The sequence below is a fragment of the Triticum aestivum genome, chromosome 5B, assembly GCF_018294505.1.
Source record: "Triticum aestivum cultivar Chinese Spring chromosome 5B, IWGSC CS RefSeq v2.1, whole genome shotgun sequence".
Classification (NCBI taxonomy): domain Eukaryota; kingdom Viridiplantae; phylum Streptophyta; class Magnoliopsida; order Poales; family Poaceae; genus Triticum; species Triticum aestivum.
Genome location: NC_057807.1, coordinates 651,226,999 through 651,247,822, shown reverse-complemented (window position 1 = coordinate 651,247,822; position 20,824 = coordinate 651,226,999). Strand labels below are relative to the sequence as shown.

General features: G+C 46.0%; 2 protein-coding genes across 6 annotated transcripts in view; both read right to left on the bottom strand.

Annotated features, from left to right (window-relative positions):
• Nucleotides 1-2: 2 nt before the first annotated feature.
• Nucleotides 3-1,244, bottom strand: LOC123117407 (uncharacterized; the record flags this gene model as incomplete). Its single annotated transcript, XM_044538173.1, is given in 1 exon segment — nt 3-1,244. A coding segment is annotated over 1 exon segment (1,101 nt), but the record flags the coding sequence as incomplete, so codon positions are not given.
• Nucleotides 1,245-19,913: 18,669 nt separating this feature from the next.
• LOC123113913 (protein argonaute MEL1) overlaps nt 19,914-20,824 on the bottom strand; it is a 9,336-nt gene continuing 8,425 nt past the window's right edge. For 4 of the 5 annotated variants that reach the window (XM_044535235.1, XM_044535232.1, XM_044535236.1 and 1 more), the window contains one exon: nt 19,914-20,183. The gene's annotated coding sequence lies outside the window, so the exon portion shown is untranslated. The remainder of the gene's footprint in view (nt 20,184-20,824) is intronic. The other variant, XM_044535233.1, reaches the window with a different exon arrangement.

The window sequence follows — 20,824 nt, the reverse complement described above, 5'->3', positions numbered from 1 at the left end:
AGGTAGTAATCTCCCAGCAAGAGGTAAAGGACACCATCCTCGTCGGCCTTGAGGACTGGGCACTGCGGCATGGCCTGCGGCAGCCTCTCGCGCTTGTAGACCTCCGACTGCCAGAGCAGGGGCAAGGGCAGCTCCATGTCTTGGTCTCTCGTCCATGAGCGGAGATCTGGCGACAGGGTCCAGCTCCGCAACACGACATCGGCAGGGGGCGTGTTGTCACGGGGGTTGTCGCCACTGATGGTGACGATGGAGATGAGCTTTATGGAGTCCCCGACAGGGCCCATGGTCCGACGGTCCTTGGGGTAACTGCGGGAGAAGTCACGGCCTTGGCACTCCTGGGGAAGATGGATGAAGTCCAGCTCCACGTGGTCTTCGTCTTCGCTGGTAGTGGTACGGGTGGATGGCATGTCACAGACAATGGCGCCAAGCATGAGATCGGCCCAGAAAACCTTCCCTTTGAAAGTGAAGGCCGCGTCTACTTTGTAAGCCGGCTGGCGCGGCACCTGGGTATGCGGGCTGAAGCGCGCCTCCTGCTTCGTCCACTTCTTGCCAGCGGCATGGCTCCACCACCGGAAGATGATGCCCGACGACCCCTGCAACACTCTGTCGCGTGTAGCGAAACGGAACCCCAGATTGAACAGATCGTAGGAACCGTCGTCGCGTGGCAGGACAGCAGGTGGCCTCAGGAAGAAGAAGGGCACAGAATCAACTCTCGACGCGAAGTCGTAGCCCTCGAAGGAATCCATGGTGGCGGGGAGCAGCGAGAGCGAGTTCTTGGCGGCGTCGTAGACGAGCCCGTACCACCTGTCGCCGAACACCAGAGTCATGACGAGGTAGTTCTCCACGACGGAGTCGAGGACGCACCCGAAGCCGCGCTCCTGCGTCTCGATCTTGGCGCGCACGGACAAGGTGGAGAGCTCCGGCGGCTCGACGAGGTGCGCGTCGAGCGAGAACTGGTCCAGTATCCAGGACCCATTCTCGATGTTCCCCCAATCTTTGCTCGCCTTGGCCATGATCTTGTCCTCCTGCTCCTTCTCCTCGGCGTCGAAGACCGGGACGTGCTTCCTCAGCACGACCCAGGAAAACCTCCTCGGTGAAGACATGGCGGAAGGTGGCCGGAGATGTGGCTAGGGATTGGCGTGGATTGAGAGAGGATGCGGCGGCCTCTGGAGTCCCGATCCACAAATCGAAAACCCTAGCTTAGGCTGTAGGCTTTATGCCGTTTGCTGATGCCTGGACGGTGGAGATGCGGCCATACCAAACAACTGGAAGGAAATCTGTTGGGCTACATTTTGCTGTTGGATTGGTGGGCCGTGTAAACGCATCCGCTGGGTTGCCGCAACATTTTGTTGTTGGATTGGTGGGCCGTGTGTTCGAGATAAAAAATGAAATCTCTGTCATCGATCGATTAATTGCTGGAGAGACGCAACGACCCGGAGGAATGCGTTGGTTCCAGGAGAGAGGCGTCGGTGGTGATTCCTATATGACGCTCGTTAGCGTCAAATCTTCGTAACTTCCCTGAAGAGCGGGACTTGTCGCTTCCACTTGGGCCGGCCCACGATTCAGCTTCGCACCGGTTTCTTTGTTGCGGTCGTTTCTGTTTCTTCGTTGCGGGATCTTGGGAATCTTCTTGAAGGTTCCTGGCCGGTTTTGGGAACTTTCTAGAAGGTTCCCTGGACCGGTTTTTCTGTTTTGTTTTTACTATGTTTTATTCTATTTTTGATTTTTTCTTCTTTTTCTTTTTCTCTGCTTATTCTTTTCTTTTTTTCTTTTTTTACTGTTTCTTTTCTCTGTTTTACATTTTTTAGTATATAAAAGGTCCACCACGTATTAAAAGATGTTCATCGTATATAAAAAAAGTATTCACCTTATATTATTAAAAAAATGTTCATCGTATATTAACAAATTGTTCACTGTGTATTTTAAACTTGTTCATTGTATATCAAGATTTTGTTCAATGCATACTACGAAGTGTTCATTGTGTATTTCGAAAACTTGTTCAGCGTATATCACAGAAATGTTCAATGCTTTTTTACAAATTATTCAGCGTATTACAAAAACATTCAATGTATATATAAAAATTGTTCAGCCTATATAAAAAATTTGTTCATGTTTTCAATTTCTGTTCACTTTTTTTCAAAAATCGTGTTTTAGAAGTTGTTCGAGTTTTGATTTTTTTTTTCACATGTCAAATATTATTGGCTTTTTGGAAGGAAATTTGTTCACATTTTCCTAAGTGGAACTTTTTAAAAACGGGTCCGCCCCTGTAGCTATTACTCCCTCCGTTCCAAAATAGATGACCCAACTTTGTACTAAAGTTAGTACAACTTTAATACAAAGTTGGGTCATCTACTTTAAAACGGATGGAGTACTTAATAATTTGCGCTGCATTGTGGCCAAGTAGAGATGGCTAGCTCGACTGGTTAGCAACGGTAGTATGTAGCGTGCGGGACGGAGTTCGAGTCCAGGATCCTCCTTAATTTTCGTTAGTTTTTACATTCAGCGCCTACAAATGGGCCGCCCGTTTTGCGTGCTCTTCAGTGAATGCTCTGCTGTTTGCCCTTCAGTGAATGCTCTGCTGTTTGCCGCTCGCGAGCGTCCAATAGGACCTCTCGGCGTCGGTTGCGGTAGCAACCGCACGACCGTTCGGGCAAGGAGAGATTCCCCTAATTACATATCGTAATTAATTTTAACACTCTCCTTAATCTACGCTTGACCATATAGAATCATCTTTATGATTATCCGGGAAGTTCCGTCACCTCAAAAAGAATTCTCCTCCAAAAGTTTCTTCATAACATCTTTGATGAGATCCTGAAATATAAACTCACAAAGGGAGAGCATAACGTGATGTCTTTAAGAATATCTCAAGAAACATTATCGTTGAGATAATGGTTGGTGGATGTAGCCATGAGGTTTATTTTGAAAACTCTTCATGAGAAGGCTATCACACCTAGTAGGAACACTAAGCTTGTCTACGATCTGACATAGTGGGGATCCGATCGATGTATCCAATGGTATCAGAGTTCACATTTCTGTGAAACTGAAAAACCAGGACAAGATGTTTGATGCCTTGGAGATATCGAAAGATATTCTTGAGTACCAACCAATTGTGTTTGGTGGATCCAATGGCATTATGGAACGTTGAGTCCCAATATCTCGTTTCCATCATCTCTTGGTCTAAATAGATCTTTCTCTACGTTGAGAGAATGAAGTACCATGATGGTTATGGATGGATAAGATATGTCCACAATGAATTTCTCCAATATATTATGGATATAGACAACATAGTATGCCATAATGTATGAATGAAGGTGCTCAGTTTGTAGTAACGAGCCGTATTTTGGTTTACCCAAATCCTTCATTTTAAACTCCGTCATTTAGACGATTACATGCGTCGTCATTGCAGACACACAAACATGGATAATCATCATTGTAGGAGTAATCCTTGTGTATAAGGATCTCACTACGTCGGTTGTACCATATGTACCGACAATAATAAGTCGTATGGTGACTTACTGATTTTACACAATGTATATTGCATTTTGTATTTTGATTCAGAATTGAGACTCCATCGGGAATCAATCATATATGTCTGAATCTAGTGATCGACATGGATATGTAATCACTACATCTATCAACTGCAGAGATAGATGATTTTGTACTGCCAATGATATAAGTTATCGGAAAGAGATTCCACCTCTGGAATACACATGGTACTCAACAGAAAACACTACTAATGTAGTGAATAATAATGATGTTATAAACTTGATCCTGAAGTGAAAACTTGAATTGTATAGATCTTAAATTAAATGAGATCTTGTATCAAATTTGCAAGATAATTCAGCAAAGTGAATTAATATTTTGCAAGAGAAAATTGATCTCAACCGCAATTATTTTGCGAGAAAAAAAATTCTCAATCGCAAATCAATATTGTTGTGCGAGAAAACTTAATTTCAATCGCAATGCAGAACATGTTATAGGAATTGCTAGAGAGAAAATATGTTGAACATGTCCCATTTTCACATAGTATATCTGAAATCATCATCTACATATTGTAAATGTGATATGGAGAGATCAACCACCAATGTAAATTTGTAGTACAGCGGGTGGCCTGATCCGGTGGTCAACGGAAATACATAGGCACTTGTCCGGGATTAGTGCATAATCGGAGGGCTACAATGAAAAACCTTCAAAAGAGATAAGGTTCCATCGTTGTGCTTTGTGTGGCCAAAAGAATCAATCGATTCGGAGTTAGCTTTTACACACAGAAACCACCGCCGCTGGAGTTCGCGGGTGTTCGTTGGATGCCACAACAGTCACCGCGCCTTGCTGCGTCCTCCGGCCATGGGCCCCGCGCGCCGGTGGGTGCTTCCGCCGTCCATGGGGGCATGTGCGCATGTCCGGCCGCTGGCTTCCGGGCCGTGTCGAAAGATTGCCGGAATCCGTGGATGCGCGACCAAGAGCAGGGGCCTGAGCAGGCATCGCTGCACCATGGGCCGCCATGGCGGCGTCCCAGTGCCGCCTGCAATTGGGGAAGCAGAGGTCGAGCATGGAGCGTCGAAACTATAGGTGGCCGCGCTAAGCAGGACGGAGCCGTCGGACGGCGGCACCGGGTATGCACCCCGCAACCGGTAGGAGTAGCGCCGCGTTTGTTAGCCGGTCCAGGTCTGAGCCACCACACATGAGCCGCCAAAAGAGAGGACGCCGTCGGGAGCGCGAGGAACACCGCTTGGCACCGTCGCGCTGCACGGGTGTGAGCCGAGGGCTGCGTTGGCCACCGCTGCCGCTCTCAGGCTGGACGCCGGCTGAGAGAATCCGTGGTCCACGCACAGCATGGCGCCGTCTTTCCGTACTTTGGTTGACGCGGCCATGCACTGGAGGTCGCCGCGTGGGGTGCCTCGGCGCTGGTGGAGGGATGAGGCGTCGCGTGCCAGTTGATGGCTACCACCGCCTTGCAGGCTGCATGCGAGAAACACGCCGCCAGCCACATGTGCCGGTGCCGACGACCTTGCCAGGGTCAATGGTCGCGCTGCACCGGAGGGCGCCGTGCACCACCAAGCCCACTGGAGTGCGTTGTGTCCATATCCGCTGATGCGCGGTGATCGCCGGCCGAAGGCTTCCACCATCAAGGGCTGGAATCGATGCCATGCCCATACCTGCCAAAGTCGTCGCCGGTATTTATGACGTGTTCGAGATCAAAAATGAAATCTGTGCCATTGATCGATCGAGAGTACGCTTATATATGTGTTGGAGAGACGCAACGATCCAGAGGAATGCGTTGGTTCCAGGAGAGAGGCGTCAGTTGCGGTAGCAACCGCACGACCGTTCGGGCAATGGGAGATTTCCCTAATTACATATCGTAATTAATTCTAACACCTTGTAAACGCATCCGAGTTGCCGCAAAGCGGGAGGGAATGAAACGTCCTCTAAAAAAAGAGACAAATTGTGTCAAAAAAAAAAGAAAAAGGCGGGGTTGAAATGAGAAAAAAAAAAGAGCTAAAAACTAGGGAAATATTAACGCCCACACGTGTGGGCGTTTGCACATCGCTCACATGCCTCCATTACCACTCATTTTGTCACGTATGAATAGATGACATCAGCAAGATTTTTTTTGGTTTTCGGCTTAAAAATGTTGTATCTCCTAAATAAAAAAGCGAACTAAAAATCCGTTTTCATCATTAAATCCGTCTCGACGAGATCTTCAAAACAAGACCCCATGTTGATATGTTTCGATGAATTATTTTTTTCGCCAGAAGTTGCCACGATGTTTATACTGCAGTTGCCATAGGGCTTAAACTAAAGTTGCCATGTGGCAACTTTAGTTTGTAGATCATGGCAATTTTAGTATTTTGATGATGGCAACTCCAGTACTTTGACCATGAAAACTATTTTTTGTATGAACCATGGCAATTTTACGTGCATGTATCATGGCAATTTTAGTTTATGGTTCATGGCAAGTCTAGTTTCTTAATTTCCCGTTTTATAAATGTCAAGATTTACTTTTAAACATAGAAGAAAAAATAGCTGAAACATATCATGGCAACTTCAGTGTAAACATCATGGCCATTCATATGCAATAGACATGGGAACTTTTAATCCAAAAAAAATTTCATCAAAACATATCAACATGGGATCTAGTTTCGAAGATCTCATCACGAATGATTTAATGGTGAAAACAGATTTTCAATCGGATTTTTCGTTTAAGAGATAAAACATTTTAAAAACTGAAAATCCAAAAAGATTCCTACATGCATGCATGCGATGAGATGGCAATCTGTTTACATTAAAGACGTGTGGTGCTTCTCCCTTCGTACCACACGTGTGACAGTTAGCGCGACCAAACTAACATTTGCATTGTTTGGTTGCTCGCATCTAGGTCTCTCACATTAGGGGAGTAATTTTGCCATATTGTTTCGTTGCCTGCATTGGCTCGACTCACACAGCTACATGGTGTTTGGTTGTATATGCAGGATATGATTAAGAGCTAACACTTATACTTAACACACAGTTACACCATGCCTCGCAACTACAGTGGTGGTGACTGCGGTGCCACGACCAACACGACGAGCATGGAGTCTCGGGCGAGCGTTCCAGCCGGCGCCGCGGTGAACTAGTTGCTAGCGTCGCTGCCGCATAGATAGTCTGCGTGGAGGAGCGTTGAGGCAGAGGAAGGGGAAGGAGAAATGCAGTGTGTGTTGGACCATGGCGAGTGTGATGGACGGTGACCGCGGCGCCGCGTCCAACATGACGAGCACGGAGTCTAGGACCAGCGTTTGACATGACATACACGAAGTCGTGTGCGAGCGACCCCGTCGGCGGCGCGGCAAACTAATTGCTAGCCTTGTCGTCGCGGAGAAAGTCCGCACGGAGACAGTGGATAGAGGAGGAGAAATGCAGTGCTCGCGCCATGGCACCGGCAGTGCAGTAGGACGGGAGAGAGGAGGCCAAGATGACTGACACCGGAAACGGCTCCAATCACTGGTACGCGTCGGTGCTATACAAACGGTTTTAACCCTTTCCGCGACGGCATTTGGAACCGTCGCCTAGTGAGTGACGGCGAAAGGGGGGTCCTTCCCACACGACCTAGAAACCGTCGGGGATAGGGACCCTACAGTACTCCTACTCGTTTGTGCTCGCATTGCCATCACAGTCGGTATTCTATGGTACTATGTTTACGATGCGTGGCCCATCACAAACAGTTCACTATTATAGAACGTGTATGATAAGCATACAATCACACACATTCGCTTTTCCCGAACCGTATGCATAACTAATTAAGAAGATTAGCTAATCGTCGTACGAGTGTCGGACAGGATCACAAAATGTCGGACCGTCGTAACTGTTGGGGAACGTTGCAGAAAACAAAAATTTTCCTACTCGTTTCACCAAGATCATCTAGGAGTTCATCTAGCAACGAGTCATTGGATGCATCTACGTACCTTGTAGATCGCGAGCGGAAGCGTTCAAAGAACGGGGATGATGTAGTCGAACACGACGTGATCCAAATCACCGGAGATCCTAGCACCGAACGGACGGCACCTCCGCGTTCAACACACGTACGGAACAGCCACGTCTCCTCCTTCTTGATCCGGCAAGGGAGGGAGGAGAGGTTGAGGGAGGTGGCACCAGCAGCAGCACGACGGCGTGGTGTTGATGGAGCTGCAGTACTCCGGCAGAGCTTCGCTAAGCACTATGGAGGTGGAGGAGGTGTTGGGGAGGGAGAAGGAGGCAACCAAAGGCCAGGGCGTTCAGGTATGAAGTCCCTCCTCTCCCCCACTATATATAGGGGTGCCAAGGGGGGGTGGCCGGCCCTAGGAGATCCAATCTCCTAGGGGGTGCGGCGGCCAAGGGGGTTTTCCCTCCCCCCAAGGCACCTAGGAGGTGCCTTCCCCTCCTAGGACTCTTGCCCCCTTAAACCCTAGGCGCATGAGCCTATGTGGGGCTGGTGCCCTTGGCCCATTAGGCCAAGGCGCACCCCCTTACAGCCCATGTGGCCCCCCGGGGCAGGTGGACCCACCCGGTGGACCCCCGGGATCCTTCCGGTGGTCCCGGTACAATACCGATAACCCCGAAACTTGTCCCGATGCCCGAAACAGGACTTCCCATATATAAATCTTTACCTCCGGACCATTTCGGAACTCCTCGTGACGTCCGGGATCTCATCCGGGACTCCGAACAACATTCGGGTTACTGCATATACATATCCCTACAACCCTAGCGTAACCGAACCTTAAGTGTGTAGACCCTACGGGTTCGGGAGACAAGCAGACATGACCGAGACGACTCTCCGGTCAATAACCAACAGCGGGATCTGGATACCCATGTTGGCTCCCACATGCTCCACGATGATCTCATCGGATGAACCACGATGTCGAGGATTCAATCAACCCCGTACGCTATTCCCTTTGTCTATCGATATGTTACTTGCCCGAGATTCGATCGTCGGTATCCCAATACCTCGTTCAATCTCGTTACCGGCAAGTCACTTTACTCGTACCGTAATGCATGATCCCGTGACCATACACTTGGTCACTCTGAGCTCATTATGATGATGCATTACCGAGAGGGCCCAGTGATACCTCTCCGTCATACGGAGTGACAAATCCCAGTCTTGATCCATGTCACCCAACAGACACTTTCGGAGATACCCGTAGTCTACCTTTATAGTCACCCAGTTACGTTGTGACGTTTGGCATACCCAAAGCACTCCTACGGTATCCGGGAGTTACACGATCTCATGGTCTAAGGAAAAGATACTTTGACATTGCAAAACTCTAGCAAACGAACTATACGATCTTGTGCTATGTTTAGGATTGGGTCTTGTCCATCACATCATTCTCCTAATGATGTGATCCCGTTATCAATGACATCCAGTGTCCATAGTCAGGAAACCATGACTATCTGTTGATCAACGAGCTAGTCAACTAGAGGCTCACTAGGGACATGTTGGTGTCTGTTATTCACACATGTATTACGATTTCCGGATAACACAATTATAGCATGAATAAAGACAATTATCATGAACAAGGAAATATAATAATAATGCTTTTATTATTGCCTCTAGGGCATATTTCCAACAGTCTCCCACTTGCACTAGAGTCAATAATCTAGTTACATTGTGATGAATCGAACACCCATGGAATTCTGGTGTTGATCATGTTTTGCTCTAGGGAGAGGTTTAGTCAACGGATCTGCTACATTCAGGTCCGTATGTACTTTACAAATCTCTATGTCTCCATCTTGAACATTTTCACGAATGGAGTTGAAGTGACGCTTGATGTGCCTTGTCTTCTTGTGAAACCTGGGCTCCTTGGCAAGTGCAATAGCTCCAGTGTTGTCACAGAAGAGCTTGATCGGCCCCGACGCATTGGGTATGACTCCTAGGTCGGTGATGAACTCCTTCACCCATATTGCTTCATGTGCTGCCTCCGAGGCTGCCATGTACTCCGCTTCACATGTAGATCCCGCCACGACGCTTTGCTTGCAACTGCACCAGCTTACTGCCCCACCATTCAAAATATACACGTATCCGGTTTGTGACTTAGAGTCATCCAGATCTGTGTCGAAGCTAGCGTCGACGTAACCCTTTACGACGAGCTCTTCGTCACCTCCATAAACGAGAAACATTTCCTTAGTCCTTTTCAGGTACTTCAGGATATTCTTGACCGCTGTCCAGTGTTCCTTGCCGGGATTACTTTGGTACCTTCCTACCAAACTTACGGCAAGGTTAACATCAGGTCTGGTACACATCATGGCATACATAATAGAACCTATGGCTGAGGCATAGGGGATGACGCTCATCTCTTCTATATCTTCTGCCGTGGTCGGACATTGAGCTGAGCTCAATTTCACACCTTGTAACACAGGCAAGAACCCTTTCTTGGATTGATCCATATTGAACTTCTTCAATATCTTATCAAGGTATGTGCTTTGTGAAAGACCTATGAGGCGTCTCGATCTATCTCTATAGATTTTGATGCCTAATATATAAGCAACTTCTCCAAGGTCCTTCATTGAAAAACTTTTATTCAAGTAGGCCTTGATGCTGTCCAAGAGTTCTATATCATTTCCCATCAAAAGTATGTCATCTACATATAATATGAGAAATGCTACAGAGCTCCCACTCACTTTCTTGTAAACGCAGGCTTCTCCATAAGTCTGTGTAAACCCAAACGCTTTGATCATCTCATCAAAGCGAATGTTCCAACTCCGAGATGCTTGCACCAGCCCATAAATCGAGCGTTGGAGCTTGCACACTTTGTCAGCATTTTTAGGATCGACAAAACCTTCCGGCTGCATCATATACAATTCTTCCTTAAGGAAACCATTAAGGAATGCCGTTTTGACGTCCATTTGCCATATTTCGTAATCATAGAATGCGGCAATTGCTAACATGATTCGGACGGACTTCAGCTTCGCTACCGGTGAGAAAGTCTCATCGTAGTCAACCCCTTGAACTTGTCGATAACCCTTAGCAACAAGCCGAGCTTTATAGATGGTCACATTACCATCCGCGTCTGTCTTCTTCTTAAAGATCCATTTATTTTCTATGGCTCGCCGTTCTACGGGCAAGTCAGTCAAAGTCCATACTTCGTTTTCATACATGGATCCTATCTCGGATTTCATGGCTTCTAGCCATTTGTCGGAATCTGGTCCCGCCATCGCTTCTTCATAGTTCGAAGGTTCACCGTTGTCTAACAGCATGATTTCCAAGACAGGGTTGCCGTACCACTCTGGTGCGGAACGTGTCCTTGTGGACCTTCGAATTTCAGTAGGAGCTTGATCAGAAGTATCTTGATCATTATCATTAACTCCCTCTCTAGTCGGTGCTGGCACCTCAGGAACATTTTCTTGAGTTGCGCCATTTTCCGGTTCAAGAGGCAATACTTCATCAAGCTCTACTTTCCTCCCACTTACTTCTTTCGAGAGAAACTCTTTCTCCAGAAAGGACCCATTCTTGGCAACAAAGATCTTGCCTTCGGATCTGAGGTAGAAGGTGTACCCAATAGTTTCTTTTGGGTATCCTATGAAGACGCATTTTTCCGACTTGGGTTCGAGCTTTTCAGGTTGAAGTTTCTTGACATAAGCATCGCATCCCCAAACTTTTAGAAACGACAGCTTAGGTTTCTTCCCAAACCATAATTCATATGGTGTCGTCTCAACGGATTTCGACGGAGCCCTATTTAAAGTGAATGCGGCAGTCTCTAAAGCATAGCCCCAAAAAGAAAGCGGTAAATCGGTAAGAGACATCATAGATCGCACCATATCTAACAGAGTGCGATTACGACGTTCGGACACACCATTACGCTGAGGTGTTCCAGGCGGCGTGAGTTGTGAAACTATTCCACATTTTCTTAAGTGTGCCCCAAACTCGTGACTCAAGTATTCTCCTCCACGATCTGATCGTAGAAACTTGATTTTCCTGTCACGTTGATTTTCAACCTCACTCTGAAATTCCTTGAACTTTTCAATGGTTTCAGACTTGTGTTTCATTAAGTAGATATACCCATACCTACTTAAATCATCAGTGAGGGTGAGAACATAACGATAGCCACCGCGAGCCTCAACACTCATTGGACCGCACACATCAGTATGTATGATTTCCAATAAGTCGGTTTCTCGCTCCATTGTTCCTGAGAACGGAGTCTTGGTCATTTTACCCATAAGGCATGGTTCGCATGTGTCAAATGATTCATAATCAAGAGACTCTAAAAGTCCATCAGCATGGAGCTTCTTCATGCGTTTGACACCTATGTGACCAAGGCGGCAGTGCCACAGGTATGTGGGACTATCATTATCAACCTTACTTCTTTTGGTACTCACATTATGAACATGTGTAGCATCACGTTCGAGATTCATAAAGAATAAACCATTCACCATAGGAGCATGACCATAAAACATATCTCTCATAAAAATGGAACAACCATTATTCTCAGATTTAAAAGAGTAGCCATCTCGAATTAAATGAGATCCCGATACAATGTTCATGCTCAAAGCTGGCACTAAATAACAATTATTAAGGTTTAAAACTAATCCCGAAGGGAGATGCAGAGGTAGCGTGCCGACGGCGACCACATTGACCTTGGAACCATTCCCGACGCGCATCGTCACCTCGTCCTTTGCCAGTTTCCGCTTATTCCGCAGCCCCTGCTTTGAGTTACAAATGTGAGCAACTGCACCGGTATCAAATACCCAGGAGCTACTACGGGCACTAGTAAGGTACACATCAATTACATGTATATCACATATACCTTTTGTTTTGCCGGCCTTCTTATCCGCTAAGTACTTAGGGCAGTTCCGCTTCCAGTGACCGCTTCCCTTGCAATAAAAGCACTCAGTCTCGGGCTTGGGTCCATTCTTTGGCTTCTTCCCGGCAGCTTGCTTGCCGGGCGCGGCAACCTCCTTGCCGTCCTTCTTGAAGTTCTTTTTACCCTTGCCTTTCTTGAACTTAGTGGTTTTATTGACCATCAACACTTGATGTTCCTTCCTGACTTCTACCTCTGCTGATTTCAGCATAGCAAATACTTCAGGAATGGTCTTTTCCATCCCCTGCATATTGAAGTTCATCACAAAGCTCTTGTAGCTTGGTGGAAGCGACTCGAGGATTCTGTCAATGACCGCATCATCCGAGAGATTAACTCCCAGCTGAGTCAAGCGGTTATGCAACCCAGACATAGTGAGTATGTGCTCACTGACAGAACTGTTTTCCTCCATCTTACAGCTGAAGAATTTGTCGGAGACTTCATATCTCTCGACCCGGGCATGAGCTTGGAAAACCATTTTCAGCTCTTCGAACATCTCATATGCTCCATGTCTCTCAAAACGCTTTTGGAGCCCCGGCTCTAGGCTGTAAAGCATGCCGCACTGAACGAGGGAGTAGTCATCGAAACGTGCCTGCCAAGCGTTCACAACGTCTTGTTCCGCAGGGAGAACGGGTGCGTCACCAAGTGGTGCTTGTAGGACATAATCTTTCTTGGCAGCTATGAGGATGATCCTCAGGTTCCGGACCCAGTCCGTATAGTTGCTGCCATCGTCTTTCAGCTTAGTTTTCTCTAGGAACGCGTTGAAGTTGAGGACTACGTTGGCCATTTGATCTACAAGACATATTGCAAAGTTTTTAGACTAAGTTCATGATAATTAAGTTCAACTAATCAAATTATTAGTGAACTCCCACTTAGATTAGACATCCCTCTAGTCATCTAAGTATTACATGATCCGAGTTAAACTAGACCGTGTCCGATCATCACGTGAGACGGACTAGTCAACATCGGTGAACATCTTCATGTTGATCGTATCTTCTATACGACTCATGCTCGACCTTTCGGTCTTCTGTGTTCCGAGGCCATGTCTGTACATGCTAGGCTCGTCAAGTCAACCTAAGTGTTTGCATGTGTAAATCTGTCTTACACTCGTTGTATGTGAACGTCTGAATAAAACACCCGATCATCACGTGGTGTTTTGAAACAGCGAACTGTCGCAACGGTGCACAGTTAGGGGGAACACTTCTTGAAATTTATTGTGAGGGATCATCTTATTTACTACCGTCGTTCTAAGTAAACAAGATGCAAAACATGATAAACATCACATGCAATCAAATAATAAACGTGACATGATATGGCCAATATCACACAGCTCCTTTGATCTCCATCTTGGGGCTCCATGATCATCTTGTCACCGGCTTGACACCATGATCTCCATCATCATGATCTCCATCATCGTGTCTCCATGAAGTTGCTCGCCAACTATTACTTCTACTACTATGGCTAACGCGTTTAGCAATAAAGTAAAGTAATTTACATGGCGTTTCTTGATGACACGCAGGTCATATAAAAGAATAAAGACAACTCCTATGGCTCCTGCCGGTTGTCATACTCATCGACATGCAAGTCGTGAATCCTATTACAATAGCATGAACATCTCATACATCATTCATCACAACTTTGGCCATATCATATCACAAACCACTTGCTGCAAAAACAAGTTAGACGTCCTCTAATTGTTGTTGCAAGTTTTACGTGGCTGAATTAGGGTTCTAGCAAGAACGTTTTTTTACCTACGTTAAAGCCACAACGTGATTTGTCAACTTCTATTTACCCTTCATAAGGACCCTGTTCATCGATTCCGCTCCAACTAAAGTAGGAGAGACAGACACCCGCCAGCCACCTTATGCAACTAGTGCATGTTAGTCGGTGGAACCGGTCTCACGTAAGCGTACGTGTAAGGTTGGTCCGGGCCGCTTCATCCCACAATACCGCTGAAGCAAGAAAGGACTAGTAACGGCAAGAAAGTTGACAAATCTACGCCCACAACAAATTGTGTTCTACTCGCGCAAGAAGAACTACGCATAGACCTAGCTCATGATGCCACTGTTGGGGAACGTTGCAGAAAACAAAAATTTTCCTACTCGTTTCACCAAGATCATCTAGGAGTTCATCTAGCAACGAGTCATTGGATGCATCTACGTACCTTGTAGATCGCGAGCGGAAGCGTTCAAAGAACGGGGATGATGTAGTCGAACACGACGTGATCCAAATCACCGGAGATCCTAGCACCGAACGGACGGCACCTCCGCGTTCAACACACGTACGGAACAGCCACGTCTCCTCCTTCTTGATCCAGCAAGGGAGGGAGGAGAGGTTGAGGGAGGTGGCACCAGCAGCAGCACGACGGCGTGGTGTTGATGGAGCTGCAGTACTCCGGCAGAGCTTCGCTAAGCACTATGGAGGTGGAGGAGGTGTTGGGGAGGGAGAAGGAGGCAACCAAAGGCCAGGGCATTCAGGTATGAAGTCCCTCCTCTCCCCCACTATATATAGGGGTGCCAAGGGGGGGTGGCCGGCCCTAGGAGATCCAATCTCCTAGGGGGTGCGGTGGCCAAGGGGTTTTTCCCTCCCCCCAAGGCACCTAGGAGGTGCCTTCCCCTCCTAGGACTCTTGCCCCCTTAAACCCTAGGCGCATGGGCCTATGTGGGGCTGGTGCCCTTGGACCATTAGGCCAAGGCGCACCCCCTTACAGCCCATGTGGCCCCCCGGGGCAGGTGGACCCACCCGGTGGACCCCCGGGACCCTTCCGGTGGTCCCGGTACAATACCGATAACCCCGAAACTTGTCCTGATGCCCGAAACAGGACTTCCCATATATAAATCTTTACCTCCGGACCATTCCGGAACTCCTCGTGACGTCCGGGATCTCATCCGGGACTCCGAACAACATTCGGGTTACTGCATATACATATCCCTACAACCCTAGCGTAACCGAACCTTAAGTGTGTAGACCCTACGGGTTCGGGAGACAAGCAGACATGACCGAGACGACTCTCCGGTCAATAACCAACAGCGGGATCTGGATACCCATGTTGGCTCCCACATGCTCCACGATGATCTCATCGGATGAACCACGATGTCGAGGATTCAATCAACCCCGTACGCTATTCCCTTTGTCTATCGATATGTTACTTGCCCGAGATTCGATCGTCGGTATCCCAATACCTCGTTCAATCTCGTTACCGGCAAGTCACTTTACTCGTACCGTAATGCATGATCCCGTGACCAGACACTTGGTCACTCTGAGCTCATTATGATGATGCATTACCGAGAGGGCCCAGTGATACCTCTCCGTCATACGGAGTGACAAATCCCAGTCTTGATCCATGTCACCCAACAGACACTTTCGGAGATACCCGTAGTCTACCTTTATAGTCACCCAGTTACGTTGTGACGTTTGGCATACCCAAAGCACTCCTACGGTATCCGGGAGTTACACGATCTCATGGTCTAAGGAAAAGATACTTTGACATTGCAAAACTCTAGCAAACGAACTATACGATCCTGTGCTATGTTTAGGATTGGGTCTTGTCCATCACATCATTCTCCTAATGATGTGATCCCGTTATCAATGACATCCAGTGTCCATAGTCAGGAAACCATGACTATCTGTTGATCAACGAGCTAGTCAACTAGAGGCTCACTAGGGACATGTTGGTGTCTGTTATTCACACATGTATTACGATTTCCGGATAACACAATTATAACATGAATAAAGACAATTATCATGAACAAGGAAATATAATAATAATGCTTTTATTATTGCCTCTAGGGCATATTTCCAACAGTAACATCGTCGTACACAACAACTATCGCACACGCTATTCTGTGGTGCTACGTTTATGATGCATACTTCATCAGAAACAGTTCATGGTTGCGAATCATGTACGATAAGGCAACTAACACAAACGTTTAGTTTGTCCGCACTATTTGTGATATTGTCTGACATCGCACACGCTTTGTAAACGGCAACTGTGTGCATGCTTGCACACGTCTCCTATATGTAAACTGTCTCGGATTATGGTGTATATCTCAAACGTTTGTGTTTTACCAACCGTGTGTGCCGTAACGACCTAGAGAGTGTAATTTCACCATAATTTAATTGTTGCTATTTCAAATTGTACCGGATTTGAATTTGAATTTGAATGTATGCTACAACTTTATTCATATCCATCAGGTTCAAACAACCAATGCATTATTCGATTCATAGGTACATATATTCAAGAATTACATAAGAACCAAATAAAGAATGATGAACCACAGTTGTATACTTGTACTATTAAAGACGGTAAAGAAAGAGGCGAAATACATTCTGGTTGCTGAACAAGGTGAAGCGAAATGCCAATATTGTACCCTCCTCCATGCAGAAGGCACGCACGACTCTAGTCCAACACCTTGTGATGGCCGACCGCCCATCCTTCACAGTCTTCATGAAAACATCTAGATAATCATCGTGTTCTGGTAGAAATACTTTAACCTTTGCATGCCCACCAATCATGTAGTTTGAGAGGTAATTTTGAGTAAACTGCTTTGGCAACCACTGCAAAGGAAAAAGATTCAGACATTGTCATCTAACACAACTCATTATGGGCAGTAAAAAGAAGGCTGCAGAGTTCTTACTTACCATCCTGCAGTTCGCTATTGTCTTGGATAAAGTGTAAACAAATATTTTAATTGCCATCTTTGGACCCATTTTACTAACAATCTTTATCAGCTTCCTCACTTAATGCTGGTTCATCGATATCTCATTGCCCATACGCAGAAAGGGTCAAAACGCGGATCTTTACTAATGACATATGTACCTAAAAGCACCAAGTTAATATTAGAAGCTAAACAACAATTGCACAATGATGTAGTACAATACTCTTTTATAATATCTTATAACATCCAATATACTCACATATTACATGAATTAACATCTTATATTATGGGCCGGAAGGAGTTTAGTGCATTCTTACAAATTATCGGCTGATTAACTGCTGCTGTATCCATGAGTTACAGTTAGTTTGAGCTAGTTCAGGCTCAAATAGCCCTAAAGTATATCTAAACATGAGGGCTAGTTTGAGCTAGTTGCATCTATAACCCACCCAAAAAAATTATCCAACCCAAGAGGTGCTAATTGGAGCTAGTTCTCCTAGTGCATTTATTATCAATCTAACCCTGCCATCCAAACAACTCTTCGAATGGAGTTAGTTCAGGGTTAGTCATGAGCTAGAAACTAACTCTAACCTCTAGCTAAGTTGAGTATCCAAACAGGGTTGTGTTATTGTTGTTGTGTTGCTACTGCTGCTGTTCTACGTATATCTAGACATCATTAGAATATTAATATAACACTCTTCCTTGTTGCTATGTAGTCTAGGATTGCAGATTTAGACATTATGTGCAGTGCATGTTGCTATGTAGCCTCAGATATATTACATATGGTCCTAGTTAACCTAACGATAAATGGGTTGCAGATATATTCAGTTAAAAGTCTGATTCACCGATTAGTCCCTTATCAGCCCCCGGCCTATATGGTACCAGTTACCGATATCCTGAATAGTGAGCATATATAAGCCATGGGATGAAACTAACCTCGATGTAAAACATCAGTTGTTCCCAAAATTATCCTGTGTAGGTACATCGAGAAGCATGTTAAGCACAACAGGCTAAACATCAACCAAAATTATTCATGACAGACAAAATAATCTCCAAACGAGGAGATCAGCGGCAGGGCCATGGATGAGATCGACGGCGGTTGAACCCGAGGGGTTGGGGGTGGGCCACTTAACCTTTGACATAGCCCGCCTCAGGCTGTCGCTGTCGACACTACAAAAAAAGACACATCCGTGACATTATGAGCCGAACGATTTTTTTTTCTGTCATACATATGACACTTCTATGACGATAATTGTGACAAAACCCGGTATCATCATAGATGTGGTGGGTCCTACTTCTATGATAAAAAATCATGACAGAAAATGGGCTTTTCGTCCTGGGCGGGCCGGAGACGCAGCTGCATGACATTCTTTGGGCCGTCCATGACAGAAAAACCGTGGTAGAAGCGAGGGCGAGGAAATAATACAAAAAAAGAAAAAAGAAAAAAATGGAGAAGTCCAGCTCAGTCGCCTCTAATTGATCGTGATCCATTTTCTAACCAGTAACTGGAAGCTGGTGGTGTGGTTAGCTCCGCTGGTTATCCCCGCGTTTTCGGGAGCCCCACAATGATCAGTGCCACTTGGCGCGCTCACAGCCGTTTGCCACGTGTCGTGCTATGGGCGCTCCCTTCGGATTTATTTATTTTTCCACGTGCTTTCGGCTTTTTATGCGGTTTTTTCTGGTTTTATCGACGTTTCAATTTTTCATCGGCCTTCCTTAGCTTTTGGATTAAAAAATTAAAAAAAAGTTTTGCGTGAAAAAACGTGTTTTCTTTTTTTTGCAAGAGTCACGGTTTTGCTTTCGCGAGAGTCACGGCCGTGCCTCTCGGAAATGGAAAAAAAGTGTTTCATGTTTTTTTCCTTTCGCGAGAGGCACGGTTTTGCTTCCGCAAGAGGCACGCCCGTGCCTCGGAAAAGGAAAAAAAATGTGTTTTCTGTTTTTCCTTTCGCCAGAGTCATGGTATTGCTTTCGCGGCCGTGCCTCTGGGAAATGAAAAAAACGCGTTTTCTGTTTTTTTTCTTTCATGAGAGGCACGGTTTTGCTTCCGCGGGAGGCATGGTTGTGCTTTCGCGAGAAGCATGGTCGTGCCTCCTCGGAAACCAAAAAAAATGTGTTTTCTCTTTTTTTTCCTTCCGCGAGAGGCATGGGCATGCCTATTTCGGAAAGGGAAAAAACCCGTGCTCCTGGTTCGGTTTTTTTGTCCGGTTTTTTTCTGAAAAAAATAAAGTTTATCAAAACCTATCAACATGGGAACCAGTTTTGAAGATCTCGACGCAATGAATCCAACGGTGAAAGCGGTTCGAGATTTGGATAAACGGATCTACGAAAAAAGGGAAAACTCCCGGGGAAAAGTTGTGACAAGTGGCGCATATGCAACGCACCACTTGTCGCGGCCTAGGGAGGTGGGAGTGAACTTTCCAATGAATACTCCTCAATTAGTGATTTTCGCGCGTTTCCTCCCTTGTCAGTTTTTTTTTGTGTACACACGATGGGCCGGCCCGATTCATAGGAGCCAGCAAAATTCTTTCAGCGAGAGCAATAGATCTGATCGCTTAAGGCGATAAATAGTCCCCGCGGTAAATTAAGAGTTGGACTTGGAATCAGGGTTCCAGTTCAAAAGAAGAAAAAGTGCAACGTTGGACTTTTCCCTGTTGTGGATGCTTTCCAAACGTGACTCCAATACATCCATCTATGTAACTTGTCTCTTTAGTTCATGTTCTAGTATCTCTCTCAACAACAACTTGTCTCTTTAGTTCATGTTCTAGTATCTCTCTCAACAACAACTTGTCTCTTTAGTTTATATTCTAGTATCTCTCTCAACAACTCATCTGGGGTGCACAAGAGAATATGTAAAAAAATGTCACCGTTGTGCTCTTCATTTTCTTTTGAAGCACTGAAGGCTGCTGCAAATGTACTTCTACGGGGATCACAATCACAATCAGATAGGCAAAACAAATTAAAAACAAAACCACCAGCACTTTTGTTGGATGCCTGGTAAGTCAATCACCAGTTGCTCTTCTTTCTACACCAACAGAAACAAGTAGCATATGGCACACTGCTTGAACTAAAACCCGGGAGGAAACAGAAAATACATCTACAAGTTGAGCGTTTTTGCCAAAAGAAAAAGAGCAAAGGGTCTCCAGGTTCTGCAGACTGAAGATCCATGGATTGAAGAACATGCACTGCCGCCTCACACCTGCACGCCTATTAAATTTGCCACTCTGCCCTGTAGAGAAACATTAGTGCCAAGTTAGAAACAAGATACGCCACACACAGAAAAATATCGCCAGAATACAAGTACCAACGCAAGCGGAAGGCATTTGTCCATGCAAACAAGAATCCAAACACAGAAAAATACAGAAAGGTTTATAGGGGGCTGGCTTGGCTTGGGAATCAGCCCGGGAGTTCACGGTCTTCTTTTGGAACTACAAAAGGCTGAAGACCCCAATGTTCTCTTCTTGTCTGCAAACTTGGATGGGTTGCAACGTTTAAAAGGGATGTTATATATGCCAAACATGGAGGTGAGGGACTGCGATGGGCGGAGCAGAGGTTTGCTTTGCACTGGAAACGGAGCGTGAAGTTTACGAAAACCCATGTGATGTCAGGGTATCACATTGGCGTTGACAAGATTTGGGGCGGGGCGTGGTTGTATGGAGGTTGATGGGTTTGTATGGTGAGCCCAAGGCAGCGGAATAGGAGAATACTTGGAGGTTGCTGCTATTGTTGCATGGACAGTCTAATTTGCTATGGACATGCTTTGGCTATTTCATCAATCAAGTGCTTTTTGCAACTGAGAAGCAGGGGGGAAGAGCCTACATCTAAGATTTGCATGGACAGATTTAGGCAAGCTTTGGAGTTCTGTGAACT